General features: G+C 32.9%; 1 protein-coding gene across 1 annotated transcript; it reads right to left on the bottom strand.

Moving 5' to 3' along the window:
• Positions 1-344: 344 nt before the first annotated feature.
• Positions 345-5,984, bottom strand: LOC132632456 (alpha-galactosidase-like). The gene is made up of 15 exons (XM_060348394.1): positions 5,659-5,984; positions 5,115-5,173; positions 4,920-4,976; positions 4,770-4,804; positions 3,847-3,950; positions 3,547-3,622; positions 3,346-3,404; positions 2,953-3,018; positions 2,780-2,863; positions 2,385-2,449; positions 2,192-2,274; positions 2,005-2,095; positions 1,700-1,749; positions 1,457-1,597; positions 345-697 (listed from the first exon to the last, which is right to left on the bottom strand). The coding sequence occupies exons 1-15, from the start codon at positions 5,829-5,831 to the stop codon at positions 608-610; spliced, it is 1,233 nt and encodes a 410-aa protein (XP_060204377.1). The 5' UTR covers positions 5,832-5,984; the 3' UTR covers positions 345-607.
• Between the last annotated feature and the right edge of the window lie 10,124 nt (positions 5,985-16,108).

Below are 16,108 nucleotides of genomic sequence, written 5' to 3'. Positions count from 1 at the left end.
GTTGTGTTGAGTTGTAATAATGAAATTGTACACCACTTACATAAAGAGATTTTGTTTTATTTTAACTTCATTATTCTTATGAAATGATTAATATATATTTTTGAAGTTGAAAATGTTTCATGATTAGAAAATCTATAAAATTTCAAATGGCTTTCGAGGTTAATTTGATGTTCATGTATATGATACGGGGTGCATATGAGTTTGGTTCACTCGAATCAAATAGTATATCGAGTACCATTCACGTGAAAACTGGGCCACAACAATTTAGTAGCTAGAAAATAAGATGTTAATATTTTCAAAATTTAATACGATTACATTCTCATTTAGCCTCGTACATCGAAAGATCACATAAAAAAGATAAAGCATTATTATATCTCCACATCAAACTCATCCCACACAAAATGCCTATAAGTTCAATACAAAGAAACAATCTTAACTATAAATAACAAAATCTATTAACTTATTTTTCTTATTCTAATTAAATAATGTATGACTCCTTCAGCAATGTAGTATTTTTCACATAAATTGTAACATCTGAGACAGACATTACAATTGTGGAAGTTTCAAATTATGATCTCCTCAGCATATACTCTGAATATGGTTGAATTTATTTTTTTGGGGTAAGAACATACATCCCGCAATCATGTGATCCAATGTTGTCTGATATTTGTCCTTTAACAGACCATCGTGTTGAATGCTGCAAATAAAGAGAAATGATAAAAATGTCATTTAAATTATACTTGGAAACATAACATATGATTATTGTGGTTTTGTGAAATAACTAGTTTACATATATATTGTTATCATTAAAGGTTGTAGTGGATAAGTACCCTTCTATCCTTAGTCAGAGATTTTTTATTTGAATCTTAAGATTGAAGTCGTTTTCGGAAAGATGCTCTTTACCTTCAAAGTGGGACTTTCGGGCTAAATCCAAATTAATCAGGCTCAAGTCCCAAAATATTTTGTTGAATCGGTCTATTTTGTCCCCTCTATCTCACTATATATTTATATATGCACTCTTCAAGATGTCACCCTTGCCCCAAAGCATATACTGACCAAGGATGAGAAGAATCGTATTTCCACATAAATTTTAGCTCTTGCTAGATACTTTTTAGCTTAATGCTTGATAAGATAAGGGATTAGATCATATAGCAAATAAATGTATTCTTGAACTTAGTGCTCGAAAACAATAAGAGATTAGTTCAAGAAGTACTAAAAACAATAATACATTATATTCATGACTTAAAATTTTGAATTCACCTATGTATAACGATTGATATTCTAAGAATTATAAATAGTTTTTAAAAATATCAACAAGGAAAGGAGTAAAGACATAATCAGACTCGAGCTATACTTCCTTTCAACCTCTTGTATAGAACTAACAATATTGATCATAAATAAATTATCTTATAGAGCAATTAAAAATCATAAAAATAATAATAAATGAAAGACTTACAGCCCATAAATCTCGTGCATTAACAACAGTGGACGAATCAAGGCCAATGTCAGACCAAGAAGCAGTAATATCAGCCTTGTCTGATCCTCTATTCCATAGCACCACTGCTACTCTGTTTCCACTTAAAGGCCCTGCCCATACCTGTTTCCAGTGTATATATATTTACAGGGTTTTGTATTAAATTAAAAGAGTTAATAGGGAATACAAATTAAATTGGATTGACGATCATTTCAAAATATTTACCTCCAAGTCTCCATATTGCTTTACTTTTTTACCTTGAACTCCAAGTTTATCTGATCTCAATTTCAAAAAGTAAAAACATGTTATGTTCTAGTCTTTTAACATTACTCTTAATATGATCAGTGGCGGAGTTAGAGGGACGAAAGAGAGTTCATCAGGGCTACATGCCTTCATCCGAGAATCACACTGTATATACAAGATTAATTTTTTTATGTATATATATAGTAGATGATGAACCCCTCGGTAAAAATTCTGCTTCTGTCACTGCTTACTATAATGCAATTGAAGAAAAAAAAGTAATTTTTTACCTTGATTAACTGCAATAACCTCTGTGTTGCTTAGGATGTCATGTGCAGTTTGATCCATCGATCGTAAATCACAGCCAATTATTAGAGGAGCCTGTAAACAAAGCAGAAGAAAGTATATAACAAATTAAAGTCCATATTTGCAAGGAGTTGGTATTAAATTAAATTCAAATTTATCATAAGTACTGACTTTTGCTAATGCCCAAATGCTGAAATGGGAACGGTATTCTCCAAAGGTCATTCCTCCATTTCCAACTTCTAACATGTCCGGATCTGAAACAACAAATTAACACCATGTATAAAATCACAGCAATTAAGTTGAGAGAATTAATTTAGATTTTATAATTAAGAAATAAAATACATGAAATTTTGTGAATTAATACCATTCCAGCCACCTGGACCAGCATAAGACGCCCATTTGTCATTCATATCTGCCCGAGAAGTCATGCTGCCGAGTGAAACATACTAACATCACTGCTTCATCTATCTTTCATAAGGTTTTGTATAAAATTGTTTAAACTCTTTTACTACTGATAAGTTGACAATCAATATCACACATGAACCCAACCATCCAGTAAATATTCAAATTCTTTCACAAGTTCTGCTTATGAAGCATGATGAAAATATCAATTTTGTTAAAATGGGGGCAGTATTTAGGATGACACATAATTTTGTTTTTGTTTGTAAAAGAAACAACATCAATTCAATGAACAAGAGATGCAATATAATTGAAGAACACTCCTCCGTTTTTCTTTTACTTTTTTGGTTTCTATTTTACCTGTTCCAATCATCAGAAATATCTCCAGTAGTTCTCCAACTATTCGCAACAGAGGAAGCCCAAGTAGCAGGATCGTCATCTCCCCTGAAATTGGGAAAATAAATATTAAAATCCTTAGTCTAATTATGTACCTCCAATGGCTTCATCACATTAAATTCAAGAAATACACTCACCATTCACATAGGGAATAAAATATAGCCCTTCCAGAATTCTGTAAAGCTTTGCTCATTATGGGATACCTGTTTCATTTAAGGTAACAAATTCTGTTAACGGACCATTTTAAAACATCTCATTAAAATAAAGAAAAAACAATAACAAAAGGTATGTTCTTCTTGAGAAGGAAACAATGAAGTCTGAAATTTAAAGGGCAAAAAATTATTCGCACTTGATGGTTACATTAAAAAAAAAAAATGTAATCATGGTTTGTGCATGTTGTATATTGTTTTTATTAACTAACTATAGTTAACTAATGTTTTACCTTTACTTATTACTTAAACATGTCAAAAGACATTGATCTAATATTAACACTGTATGCATATAAATTTTTACCGAACGGCAAGTAGTACCTTTCTCTTGGACTTCGTTTCTCGTTGTTACAGTTATCATACTTCAAGTAATCAACCCCCTAAGAAAGATAGGACAAGTTAATATTGGAGATTAATGCAAATGTAAAATTTAATAAACTCAGATGAAATTTCCAAAATTATGTATGCATGCTTCTTTTTTCGAAAAAAAAAAAAGGAACTTTGTAGGCCAAGCAAACATACCCAGTCAGCAAAGGTTTTTGCATCTTGGTATTCATGTCCTAATGAACCTGGCATTGTGTTACTACACGTCTGAGTCCTGCATTAGAAGAAAGGGATTAGTTTATTTAGAGTCGTTATCAATACTTGAAATTTCAAATCTGATTAAGTTTTACATTTATTAATTTATGCATATAATGCACAATCCTCAATAAGATGTAACAACCTATTAAATCTTTATCATGTAATTCTTATTAAACGAGAGGCCAAATGAAAATAAAGAAAAATAAAAAATAAAAAATGTTGATTGATACAGAAATTTACCCAGCATCAGAATAAATTCCGAGCTTCAACCCTTTGCTGTGAACATAATCTGCTAGTGCTTTAATCCCAGAAGGAAAAGTTGAACCTTTAGCAACCATATTTCCCTGTCAAAATTCGTCAATTTTTTTTTGTATCACCTACTCCATTACTTGATTTACTTCATTCCAATTTTTCCGCGTTCTATTCAACTTAATTTTCTTAAGAAAACAATAATAATTAAAGGTGTGTTCGGTATGAAAGAAAATATTTTTATGAAAAATATTGTTTCCCTGAAAAATATTTTCTTGAAAAATAAACGAGTTCTAACTTATTTTCTAGTATTTGATATGTAAGCAAAAAACTATTATTCCTAAATCTAGTGGGATGGGGAGGTGGGGGTGGGGATGAGACAATGAGCTTGAAACGTAGCTTATGGAATTTGTTTTTCTTGTTCCTATTAAGAAAGTTATTTTTTTGATATTTAATGAACTTATTTTTCTAGAGAAAGTATATTTCAAATCATTTTAATCAAATAAACATGAAAAATGTCACATGGAAGTAGTGTATGCATCATTATTCAACCCCGACTAATTTAAAATTTTGGATTTCTCTAAATGCATCTTTAAAATAATTGCCGAATGACGATAGATGCATCCAAATCCAATGTTTAATCTTTTGAAGTTTGCTACAGTAATTAAAATTGTTTCATATGTAAGGGTGTAACTGATAATTGTGGGGGTTTTCTTTTAACCGAAAAGCAATTTGCCTCTAATGTTATCCTGGATCCGTGGCAATGAAATTGTTGGGTGTACGAATTAATACAAAGTTTCAATAAATTAAAATACACTTATAGCACTTTTTTTTTTTGTTAACTGATTTCAGTGCAAATAGATTAAATCCATTAAATTAGTCTGAATAGACTAATGGAGTTGAAAATAGAGTACCTTAGAGTCTCTGTTGAGTTCGGCCCAACAGTCATCTGAAGGAATAAAATAAGGCAAAGAATTGATTAGGAATAAAACTGGGGAAGCAAACTTTTACTAACAAGAAGACTGTAATTCATTGAACATGGTAAAATAAGAAATTAGAGATACCTAAATTGATGTATTCATATCCAAGAGAAGAAAGCCCAGTAGATACCATTGCATCAGCTGCCACATAAAAAAGAAAGCAACAATTTGTGACAACTGTAGTGCAGCTAGTAAGGAACTGTATATGGTACAAGTATTTGTTCATTTTGATCACTTCTCTTCGCCATTATGAAAGTAGTAGAAAATAATTCAGCTGACCTATTTCCCTTATCATATTCTCCTCAATATTGCAACCAAAATGGTTCCAGCTGCTCCATCTGTTTATCACAAAACGATAACAATATTAGTTCGGAACACATCCTCGTTCAGATAATATACTGTGATATTACAGTTTGAATTGTAATTTTTGCGCGTTCTTGATTTCTTACAGAAATATATAGGTGGAATGGGGTCCACATGAAAAATCGAAAGAAAATTAAGGGCTAATAAATCACTGGCTCGTCTGACTGGTTTTTGTTTTCTTATGCGTAAAATGTTTTTTTAACTATAGAGCTTAATTAATTGCTTTTTTTGGTGCAACAAATTAAACAAGTAGACAACTTGACAAGTTCACGAGCTGCCATTATGAACCCCACAAACTCTACTCATTCATGGCGATCTTTCATGATAGCAACACTGCATATTCTCTCTTGACTGACCAAAAATGTTCTATAGATAAGAGTTAAATTTTTATACACCTACGGTTTATAAGTAGTAACGTTTTTATCTCATTTGAAATTACTAAGAACAAAGATATTCTTACCCCATTTGAGGAGTTCCGCCAAGGCCATTGCCCAAAAGGCTTCTGCGGATGAACGCGTTGGCTGTGGAGTTTGAATCAACGATCAGATTTCGAGGCTGGGGCCGAGCAAAGGTCGTCGTAGCTAGACAGAAACACAAGCAGCACCATAGCAGCAGTGGCAAAGTTGATGCCATCTTTCTGTGTTTTTTTATCCCGGTGGCTTTGTGCTTTGACTACGACAGTAGTACAAACAACTACTAGTAATAGAAAATATTTTAATGTGCAGAGCCCCTTTTAGTGAAAGGGCAGACTAGACGTGGCCTTGGGTTTAATTTGAATGAGCATCTAGTCTAGCTATTTATAGACACTAGTAGTCGGTAGATGGAAATCTTGTCCGATCGGTTTACGTACACATACATAATATATGTATGTGATTAATTTTCTTAAACAAATTAAATTATGAATATATAATTTTAAAGGTATGATGTATCCAGTGCTAAAAACTTTGAGGGGCCGTCTGGTAAGATATATAAGAATAGTACACTAAATCTGGTGTATTAGTAATGATGAGATTATTTTTTATCGATTATTTGGTGTGGTGTATTAAAAATAACATGCATTGTATAATTTCTAAAAAAAAGTAGTATTTGCTTAGACAAATACCCCTCCACATTCTTTAGATTTCAAAAAGGTTTTAAGGGACTTCGATCAAGAGCAATGTTGTCCTTAACCATGCTTATACATGCATTAATAACCTCTGTATTGGTAATACCATAATTTGATATGTATTAGGATAATACCAAATAGGATGTATAACTTGTATTTGTTATACATAAATTGAAAAAGTGTACCAAATAAGAATGTAATACCAAAACTAATACGTACATTATTTTCTCTAATACATCCTACCAATCTACCCTAGACTTTTAACTCGTCAAACTAGATTTTGAACCCGTCACGTGAGTCAGGCATGGTGGGCTAATGAGGAAAGGTTGTTAGTGGACTAGTGATTAATCTTAGCTAGGCAGATTTTTCTATGTATAGAGTAGGGGTGTTCATGGTTCGGTTTGGGTCGGTTATTGATTAAAATCATAACCAAACCAATTTAGTCAGTTTTTAAATGTCTAAAACCATAACCAAACCAAATAAAATAATAATCACCGGTTTGGTTATTGTCAGTTTGGTTTGGTTTGGTTTAATTTTTTGGTTTATAACTAGCGGCCGCGAAACTTATCAGTAAAACATTAAAAAGTTAAAAAAGACATATTTTTTTTGTTCAAACGATAACTTTTATTTATAGTTTAAGATGGAACATACATCATATAAACATTTTCAGTATTAGTGATAGTGTAATACTCAAGTTCCCAAAGTTGCTAAACTATTACATATAGAGTTAAAAGGCTAACTTAGTAGTGACTGCAACATTTTTGTCATCTTAATACACATATTTGGAAATAAAGTAGAGCATAGGAGTTTTTAGTTGTTACAAACATACATATTAATTAAACATAAAGACTACTTAAAATTAAAATGAAAATATATGAAATAAAAAAACTTTGTGTAATGATCCCAAACATTAGGGCAGTACTTGCATTTTGCCCTCAATTCTCTCCCGTTTTATTTAAAAAAAATTGTGTAATGACCCAAACTTCAGATGTTTTTCTATCATTATCCCCAAGGCTAAGGTCTCGACTACAAGGAGTTGTTCTTTTCTGCTTTTAAGGAGGATTACCCACAGAAAATGTATTACGGCATTACCATGTGCTTGAGTTGCAGCAAATGCTGATGTTACTGAAGAATCTTCTATAAGAACCTTCAAATCTGCAATCTCTGTCCTTTTCATATGAAAAATATTAGAAGTTTAACCCCCATTCAGACAAGAAAAAGAAAGGTGTAAATTCGAAAAAAAAAAGAAACAACCTAAATCAAATGACTAACAAAGAAAGACTAAAAATTTAAGTTAAAGACATTAGACTCTAACATGAGCTTCTGTGAGTAGGTTTACATTTAACACTTAAAGAGTTAAAAGACTTAAAGACACGGGCTTGAATATATTCTTAAAAACATGAACCTTAAAGAATCATGTGAAATAAGTAGACTAAAAATCAAATTAATGATTAAAAGGTATAAAATGTTTATAATTATTTATGAAAAACTAATATTATATATATAAATAATTATAAAATTTATGTATATAATTTATCGGTTTGGTTCGATTATTTATTCGGTTATTTTTTAATAGAATTATAACCAAACCAAATATTATCGGTTTTTAAAATTTAAAACCAAATCAATCAAATGTTAATTTTTTATTTTATTTAATTAAATTTTCGTTTTGATTTTAATTTTAACTAAAACCGTGAACAGCCAGAGATAGATATATTGAGTGAACCATTAACCACAATTACATCATGACATTAGTTACACTAGACAGCTAGTGGTAGTGCCTCAATCGATGTATCTCTCATCAATCATTGACTTCTGACTCCTACTTTGCCCCCCAACCCAACCCAGCTCAACTCATCAAATCTGAACTTTCAAGATTTCAAGAAAATTGTTACAGGTTGTTTTCATGCCACCATCAACTTATTCGTCAGATTAACAGTCTAGAAGTCCTATTTACTCCCTCATTAGCTATCTGTTTTCAGACAAATTTGTAAGTTTTTTGCTACTTTAAAATTTCCTCTTACCAAAATGGTTGACCAACATTACTTTTGTAACTGTCTCGTTGGAAAATGAAGTCGCCCTTTAATTTGTTAGGATAATATATTTAACGAAATAGTGCACTAGTCAATTTTCTGTCAAATGATATTAATAAACAAGGATTGAAATCTCTCTCATTCATTTTAGAATTTTAGTATGTGAATGGTTGTCACTATCTTTGTCTATCCAATATTACGACAAATTCTCAACAACTCAAATTCGTTTTTCTAAATTGTCAAGGACGGTTAGAAATGCTAATTTAGAAAAACCATTACTATTATATTTTCTTCTTATTTTAGTGGGTGTGGGTTGATTCCTTGAAAGTTACAAAGATTTCTTCATCGTACTATTGGACATATAAGTTGGTCCAAATTAGTAAAAAATAATTAAATATGAGTAAAATAAGATGAGGGGGAGCTTCAAATTGAAGCACGGCAGTTGTCGGCATTGTTTTGTTTTGTTTTAAGGACAGTCAGGCGCTGGTCATGATGTCTCATGTGAGCTCTATATTATAGTCTTCAACATTGTTACGCCTATAAATTTTTGTTTGTCGTTTGCATTAACAGATACATAAGAGTCTACGTGTTTATGTATATCTTCTCATGTGACCTCTTTCCTGTCTCCTCTCTTGCCTTTTATCTTCAGCCTCCAACGTATAGGGCTGGCATAGGCATGCAGTAACAAACGGATCCAAAATTTAAGTTCTATATCGTTTCAATCTTTAAAATTCTTAATATAGAATTCATTTTATGTTTAAAGTTATGAGATAAAACCTATTATTTATTGCAATTTTAGTGAACGAAAACACATAAAATTGTGTTTCAACACGCGACGCAACTGAATAGCTGTGTCTGATACATCTCTCTTTCCTTTTAAGATAATTTTCCTTCATCCAAATCCCCTTTTATTCCTCTTCGGTCCCCCCTTTTCATACTTTTTTTTTCCATATTCAGCTTTCGTTGCTGTGACGTTACGCATACTGGAATGAATCATTTTTTATGACATGATCAAATTTGATTTCAAGAACCAAATGTTGTTATTTGAGAGCTCTTTTCGCAATAGAGAAGCGGTCCCTGTATACTTTTTAAGACAATGGTTGAAGAAAGCTAAAATCAATTATATATGCTTCTTGTTCTGAGTCCAACTCTATTAAGCTCTTGCTCTATTAAGTCAGATTTACATTGATTTAAGCATATGAGCCCGTTTGGGGTAAACGGATTGTAAATAGCTAATAAGCGTTACGTGTGATAAACATTTTGAAGCGCTGAACTTGATTTTAAAAATAAGAAGTTAAGTGTTTGGATAAAAGTGTTGTCGATAATAAGCACTTAATTTGTTTGGTAAAAAAGTGTTAATAAGCTGCTCTTTTGCAGAAATGGCTAAAATACGAGTCCAGCGCCTAAATGACACTTTTTGGAAGCCAAAAGACCAAAGGGGGTTAGAAATTTTGAGATAAACCAAAAGGGGTTTATAGTATACCCCTCCACGATTCGCATCAAAAGTAATGGCCCAACCCAAACGTCGTTGGTCTCTGAGCCGCATTTTTTTTTTAGAATTATGACAAATTGTGTATCCCTACACGACTTGCTTTAAAAATCGTGGACTACTCCACTATTTGTATTAATTTTTTTAAAAAATAAAAATAAATCATGGGCAGTCTGTTGTTCGCGAACGCACACGCAAGTATACGCGGTCGTACAAGTAATATAGGATTAAAGTCCAAATATCGTATCCACATGGACTTGTGATTAACTATTTACTAAATTAAACGATCCTAATTATCTAAACAAGAATTAAAATTCAAAGATATAATTATCAACTAACTAAAAATAAGAGGAAAATAAATAATGAACTTCAACCAAGAAAGAGCAGATTTTTATCGGAGAAAAGAAAGATATAGGGCTATGACTACTAACAATCTAGTTGAGTCTTCTATGTGGTTTCTTGACTTATGTATTCCGGCTTGTGTCCTGTTAGTATTCTAGGATTCATGTTTAGTGATTACTATAGGGTTTGGAGGATTCTATGCATTAAGGAAGGCTAGTTGGTTGGAAAGGAAGGTTAGGATTTTGATGTTGTTGTTGTTGTTGTTGTTGATGTGATATGGGTCCATGTATGGCACGAGCATTCATTCATTATCATGTTGTCATTTTTATTACGCATTCACTCATTCATACATACTTTGGGATCGAATTGCAGCCCGCAACACTTACTTAGATCGGGTTGCACGTACCACAACATTGACTGGGATCGGGTTGCATGTTCCGCAACACTGACTATTGGATCGGGCTATGCGTTCCGCAACAGGTACATGGACTTAGCGGTCCCCCATGGGTCATGACTGTCAAGGCGATCAGATATTCCGCCCGAAGCGTGTGCATATCATTGCACTTGCGTTGCATTCATCTCATATTTACTTACGACATTGTTTTGGACTTATTAGTTGATCTTTGGTGATATATATGCTTAATAGTGGTTCTTGAGGATGTGTTTCGGACTTAGAGGGATCAAAAGTGATATGTTGGTAACTGTTACTGTCTGTACATGTTGGACTGTAATTGGTTTTGGGAGATTTCTCAGTCTTATTAGTAGTGTGGAAAGTGTGACCTTAATCTTATCCAGACTTAGTGTAATTGAGTGATTGAGTGTGGCGGTATAGTTAGAGTTGTTCTAGAAGCTCTAGGGGCACGCCTTGGGCAGCTTGAGTTGTGTATCTTATGCCTCAATGCTAGTAGTCGACCTAATATTGGATTACGGGAGCGTAGGTCGAGGTAGTGACAGCGTGCGTTAGATGGCGGGCGAGGCCTAATATTGGTGTGGTCCCAATTGTGTTGGAACTTGTCCTACCATGATTAGTTTAGATAGTTACTTCCGAGTGAGTATAGGCGGATCAGAATGGTGTTTGGGTTGACCTAGTTGGTGGCTTCTCGTGAGTAGGTGATGGTGGAGTTCTCTTTCCCCTTTGTCATTTATTCAATTGCTTATTGTCCATCTTGCTGCCTACCATACTTATCTATTGCTTTTATGATTTCCTAATCGTTATCGGCCTATGATACTTACCAATACAAGTGTTGTACTAATACTGCACTTGCTACATCTTTTTGGGGTGTAGATCTGTTTCAGGTTGAGTTCGTGGAGTTCTAGCTGCGGATTGGTCAGGACCATCTTGAAGACTCTGTTATCTCACTCCAACAGGGTTATCCCATTTAATTGTTTTATGGTGTTTCACTCAATTTCTAGTCATGTCTTAGAAGATCTTGTACTAATCTAGACCAGATTTTGGAAAAAACGTTGTAAAGTCTTGTTTACATTTTCACATTTATGAAGATAAATGGCTTATTGATGAATTTATTTAATTTCCTTATTTAATGTGTTAGTTGTTAAAGGAAGGGTTCGCTTACTAGGCGGAAATAAGTAGATGCCCGCACGGACCCGAATTCGGATCATGACATCTATGGTCGCTAGAGGTAACAAGAACTCATTTATTTCTCAGTAACCAACTAAGTAGGGCTAAAGGATATATTTTTATCCTTAGTAGCGAAACGATTAAATCGAACAAACTCTATTTATTCTTATTACGTACATGAGTTCGCTCTTTCAAGTCCAACTCACGCACCACAGATAATGTCTAATCAGTGATCAAGTAATTAAATATTAAGCACAAGAATAAATAAGCAACCCAAACGATGGAAATACAATAAATAAAAATAATAATCAAACATCAACTTTCATATTTGTGTCAAAATCCTAGAACTAAAGAGTTTAGCTCCACATACACATGGAGGAACGACAACAAATCATCCGAATAAAAATGTAAAAATGAGTATTACATAGAAGAGAGAACCTTGTAACTACGACCTCCACGGCGACTCAAGCTCTATCTAGGTCCAAAGTTCTGAACTCCGAGTTACAAGTTATCCAAAATTGTGTAAAAATTATGGCTTATGGAATATTTATAGGTGTAAGAAAAAAGGTCAGACAAAGTATCTGAGTCCAAAAAAAAAAATGGAGAGAGTTTTTTTGGTCCGAAATTTGTTCAGTGCGTGACTTCCCGCATTCACTGTTGCGGTGAAGAAGTTGCTGCTTCTTTTCTCCTTGTTAATTGCCAACATTGCGCCATAAATAGCCAATGATTAGGCAATCATGAGGTCTGCCACTTTTCTCTTTTGCTTTTTATTCTTGATTCAAATTTCTTTATCTTCTTATTCCTATCCAATAAAAATATAATATTAAGCATAATTTATTATAATTAATACTCAAAAGACAATTAAAAGTACTAAAATATGATGCAAATAATGAGTTAAAATATATGCATTTTAGACCAAAAAATATATGCATTATAGACCGAACATCACAGTCCACAATTTGTATTAATACATATAAGGGCATCAGATTCTAAAGGGGGAGAGTACCTGAGCTGAAATTGCGACTTGCGAGTGGTAGATGGGCTCTGGTTATTAGAACTGAAACAAACTCCCATATCCCTCCCCCCTCCCCCTCTCTCTCTCTATCTCTCTCTCTGATCTTAGATTCTTTTATTATGATCAATGCTAGCTGTAGAGGTCCAAAAGTATCCTTAGAGCCTGTTTGGATGGGTTTAAAAAAAACAGCTTATAAGCTAAAAATAACTAAGCCAAACGGGTCAAATTATTTTTTTGAGCTTATTTTAAGCAATGACTTATAAGCTGGTCAGTCAAACACTCAAAAAGCTGACAACAGCTTATAAGCTGTTTTCAGCAACTTATAAGCCAATCCAAACGGGCTCTTGATCTGCAGTGAAATTCTAAATAATAATTAAGACTCCCAAAGCATAGCATGCAATTTTTCTCCAGCAGAAAGAGAGATGAGATTTGTTTGCTTCGAAAACTTTGTTTGACTTTACTCAAATTAATAGTACCCTGTTTCTTTCTTCTTGTTTAGTTATTTTTCTATTAAATCACACTCGTAGTTGGCTGTTGTTAATTTTCAACACCACATTCTATGACCTGGTCTTCTTCCCTTTTCCAGCTCATACATATCTTGAAACCCCTCGTCTCGTATTATAACCATTTTTCCACAACGTTTACCATCTTTTTTCAATTTATTTTAACACCAAAACATCACACTGTATCCGTTGGTACTCAATGGTTGTTCATAATCGACTGAATGAACTTTCTCAAGTCATATTTGAATTTTTTTTTCTGAATAAATATTGTTCCAATATAAATTGATAATTGTACCAATTAATTAAGATAATTTTTAAAAGAAAGCAAATAATATGAATCGAACCGAATAGTATATACTATTAAATTTCAAAATGAGGAGGTATTAAATCTTTTTACCTTAGATGTTGGGCTATAGCCGGTAAAGTGCAACTTTTTTAATGTGAACAAAATTAGTTTAGTAATTTCACAGAGTATTACAATTAGTAAAGTTTAATAATTTTAATATGATAAAAATAGTTGTGGAACATCTTTCATAGGCAAGCTGCACAAGTAGAGACCCACTTTTAAGATTTGGGAAAAAGTCCCCTCCAACTAACCAAAATTGGGTCTCTAGGGCATAGGAATTAGGCATTAATGGCTAAGGATGGCAGTCATTTCAGACCTGTTCAATTTATTTATTTTTTGGGTACAATTTTAGACCTATTCAATACGTTCACTATACTCTCGGAGGAATGTTCCTACATGGATGAGTCTTGTAGTCCTTTTAGTCCTCTCCTATCAAATAAAAGAGGAAAATGTATAGTCGTGCACACAAAAAAATCTCTCAAATTGAAGTCCATTATATTATTATTATTCTCCACATTGCAATTTTCATCTTTCTAATCCATATTGGAGTCCAATAAAAATAAATCGTGGACTGCCCCACGATTTTTTTTTTTTTTTTAAAGAAAGTCGTGTAGGGGTACACGATTTGTCTTTTTTTTTTTTTTTTAAATTACGGCTCACAGACCAACGACATTTGGTGTGAGCTGTTACTTTTGATGTGAATCGTGGAGGGGTACACGGTAAACCCCTTTTGGTTTATCTCAAATTTTCCAACTCCATGGGTCTTTTGGCTTCCAAAAAGTTCCATTTAGGCGCCGGACTCCTAAAATGCCCTCTCTTTTTTTAATAAAAAATTATAAATTTAAAAGTATCTTCGTGAGAAGAAGGATGAACATGAATGTGGAATGAAGAGGAAGTTGGGGGTTTTGTTTTGAAAAAGATATTTTGAGAATTAAATAAATATTAAGGATAAAAGTCGGGCGCCTAAATGGCACTTTTTGGAAGCCAAAAGACCAAAGGGGGTTGAAAAATTCGAGATAAACCAAAAGGGGTTTATCCTGTACCCCTCCACGATTCACATCAAAAGTAATGACTCACACAAAACGTCGTTGGTCTGCGAGCCGTAAATTAAAAAAAAAATGACAATCGTGTACCCCCCTACACGACTAGCTTTAAAAAAAAAATTGTGGACTTGTTTATTAGTATTAAAAATTAAAATTAAAATAAATCGTGGGGTAGTCCACGATTTATTTTTATCAGACTCCAATATGGGTTGGAAAGATGAAAATTTATTGCAATGTGGAGAATAAAAATAATATATTGGACTCCAATTTCAAGATTTTTTTTTTTTTTTTGCGCGGGACTATACATTTTCCTCTTTTATTTGATAGGAGAGGACTAAAAGGACTACAAGACTCATCCATGTAGGGACGTTCCTCCGAGAGTATAGTGAACGTATTGAATAGATCTCAAATTGTACCTAAAAAATAAATTAATTAAATTGGTCTGAAATGACTGCTATCCTTAGTCATTAATGCCTAATTCTTGTGCCCCAGAGACCCAATTTTGATTAGTTGGAGGGGACTTGTTCCCAAATCTTAAAAGTGGGTCTCTACTTGTGCAGCTTGCTTATGAAAAAGGATACACAACCATTTTTATCATATTAAAATTATTAAACTTTACTAATTGTAATACTCCCGTAAAATTACTAAACTACTTTTGTTCACATTAAACAATTGCACTTTACCGTCTATAGCCCAACACCTAAGGTAAAATGATTTAATACCTCCTCATTTTAAAATTTAATAGTACATACTACTGGGTTCAATTCATATTATTTGCTTTCTTTTAAAAATTATCTTAATTAATGGTACAATTTTCAATTTATATTGGAACATATTTATTAAGAAAAAAACTAAAATATTATTCGAGAATGTTCATTCAGTCGATTATTAAACAACCATTGAGTCCCAATGGATGCAGTGTGATGTTTTGGTGTTAAAAATTAATTGAAAAATGTAGATCCACATTGAATAAGAAAATAGAAAAAAGATGGTAAACGTCGTGGAAAAATGGTTGTAAAAAGAGACAAGGGTTTCAAGATATGTATGAGCGGGAAAAGGGAAGAAGACCAAGGCTCTAATAGAATGTAGTGTTGAAAATTAACAACAGCCAACTACAAGTGTGATTCACTAGAAAAATAAATAAACAAGAAGAAAGAAACAGGGTACTATTAATTTGAGTCAAGCCAAACAAAGCTTTCGAAGCAAACAAATCTCGTCTCTCTTTCTGCTGGAGAAAAAAATTTATGCTATGCTTTGGGAGTCTTAATTATTATTTAGAATTTCAGTGCAGATTAAGGAAACTTTTGGACCTATACAGCTAGCACTGATCATAATAAAAGAATATAAGTAAGAAATTTTGGACCCAGCCAGAGAGAGAGGAGTTTGTTTCAATTCTAATAACCAGAGCCCATCTACCATTTGCAATTTCAGCTCAGGTACATCTTCCCCTTTAGA

The sequence above is a fragment of the Lycium barbarum genome, chromosome 3 (genome assembly GCF_019175385.1).
Source record: "Lycium barbarum isolate Lr01 chromosome 3, ASM1917538v2, whole genome shotgun sequence".
Taxonomy (NCBI): domain Eukaryota; kingdom Viridiplantae; phylum Streptophyta; class Magnoliopsida; order Solanales; family Solanaceae; genus Lycium; species Lycium barbarum.
The sequence above is the reverse complement of the archived record's forward strand: the minus strand, read 5'-3'. Positions and strand labels throughout refer to the sequence as shown.

Excerpts from the sequence above, each read along its gene's own strand:
- LOC132632456 (XM_060348394.1), bottom strand. The coding sequence starts at position 5,831 with ATGGCATCAACTTTGCCACTGCTGCTATGGTGCTGCTTGTGTTTCTGT. Across the intron at positions 3,951-4,769 it reads AACTCAACAGAGACTCTAAG|GGAAATATGGTTGCTAAAGG; the intron begins GTACTCTATTTT and ends GAATTTTGACAG. Across the intron at positions 698-1,456 it reads ATGCACGAGATTTATGGGCT|CATTCAACACGATGGTCTGT; the intron begins GTAAGTCTTTCA and ends CTTTATTTGCAG.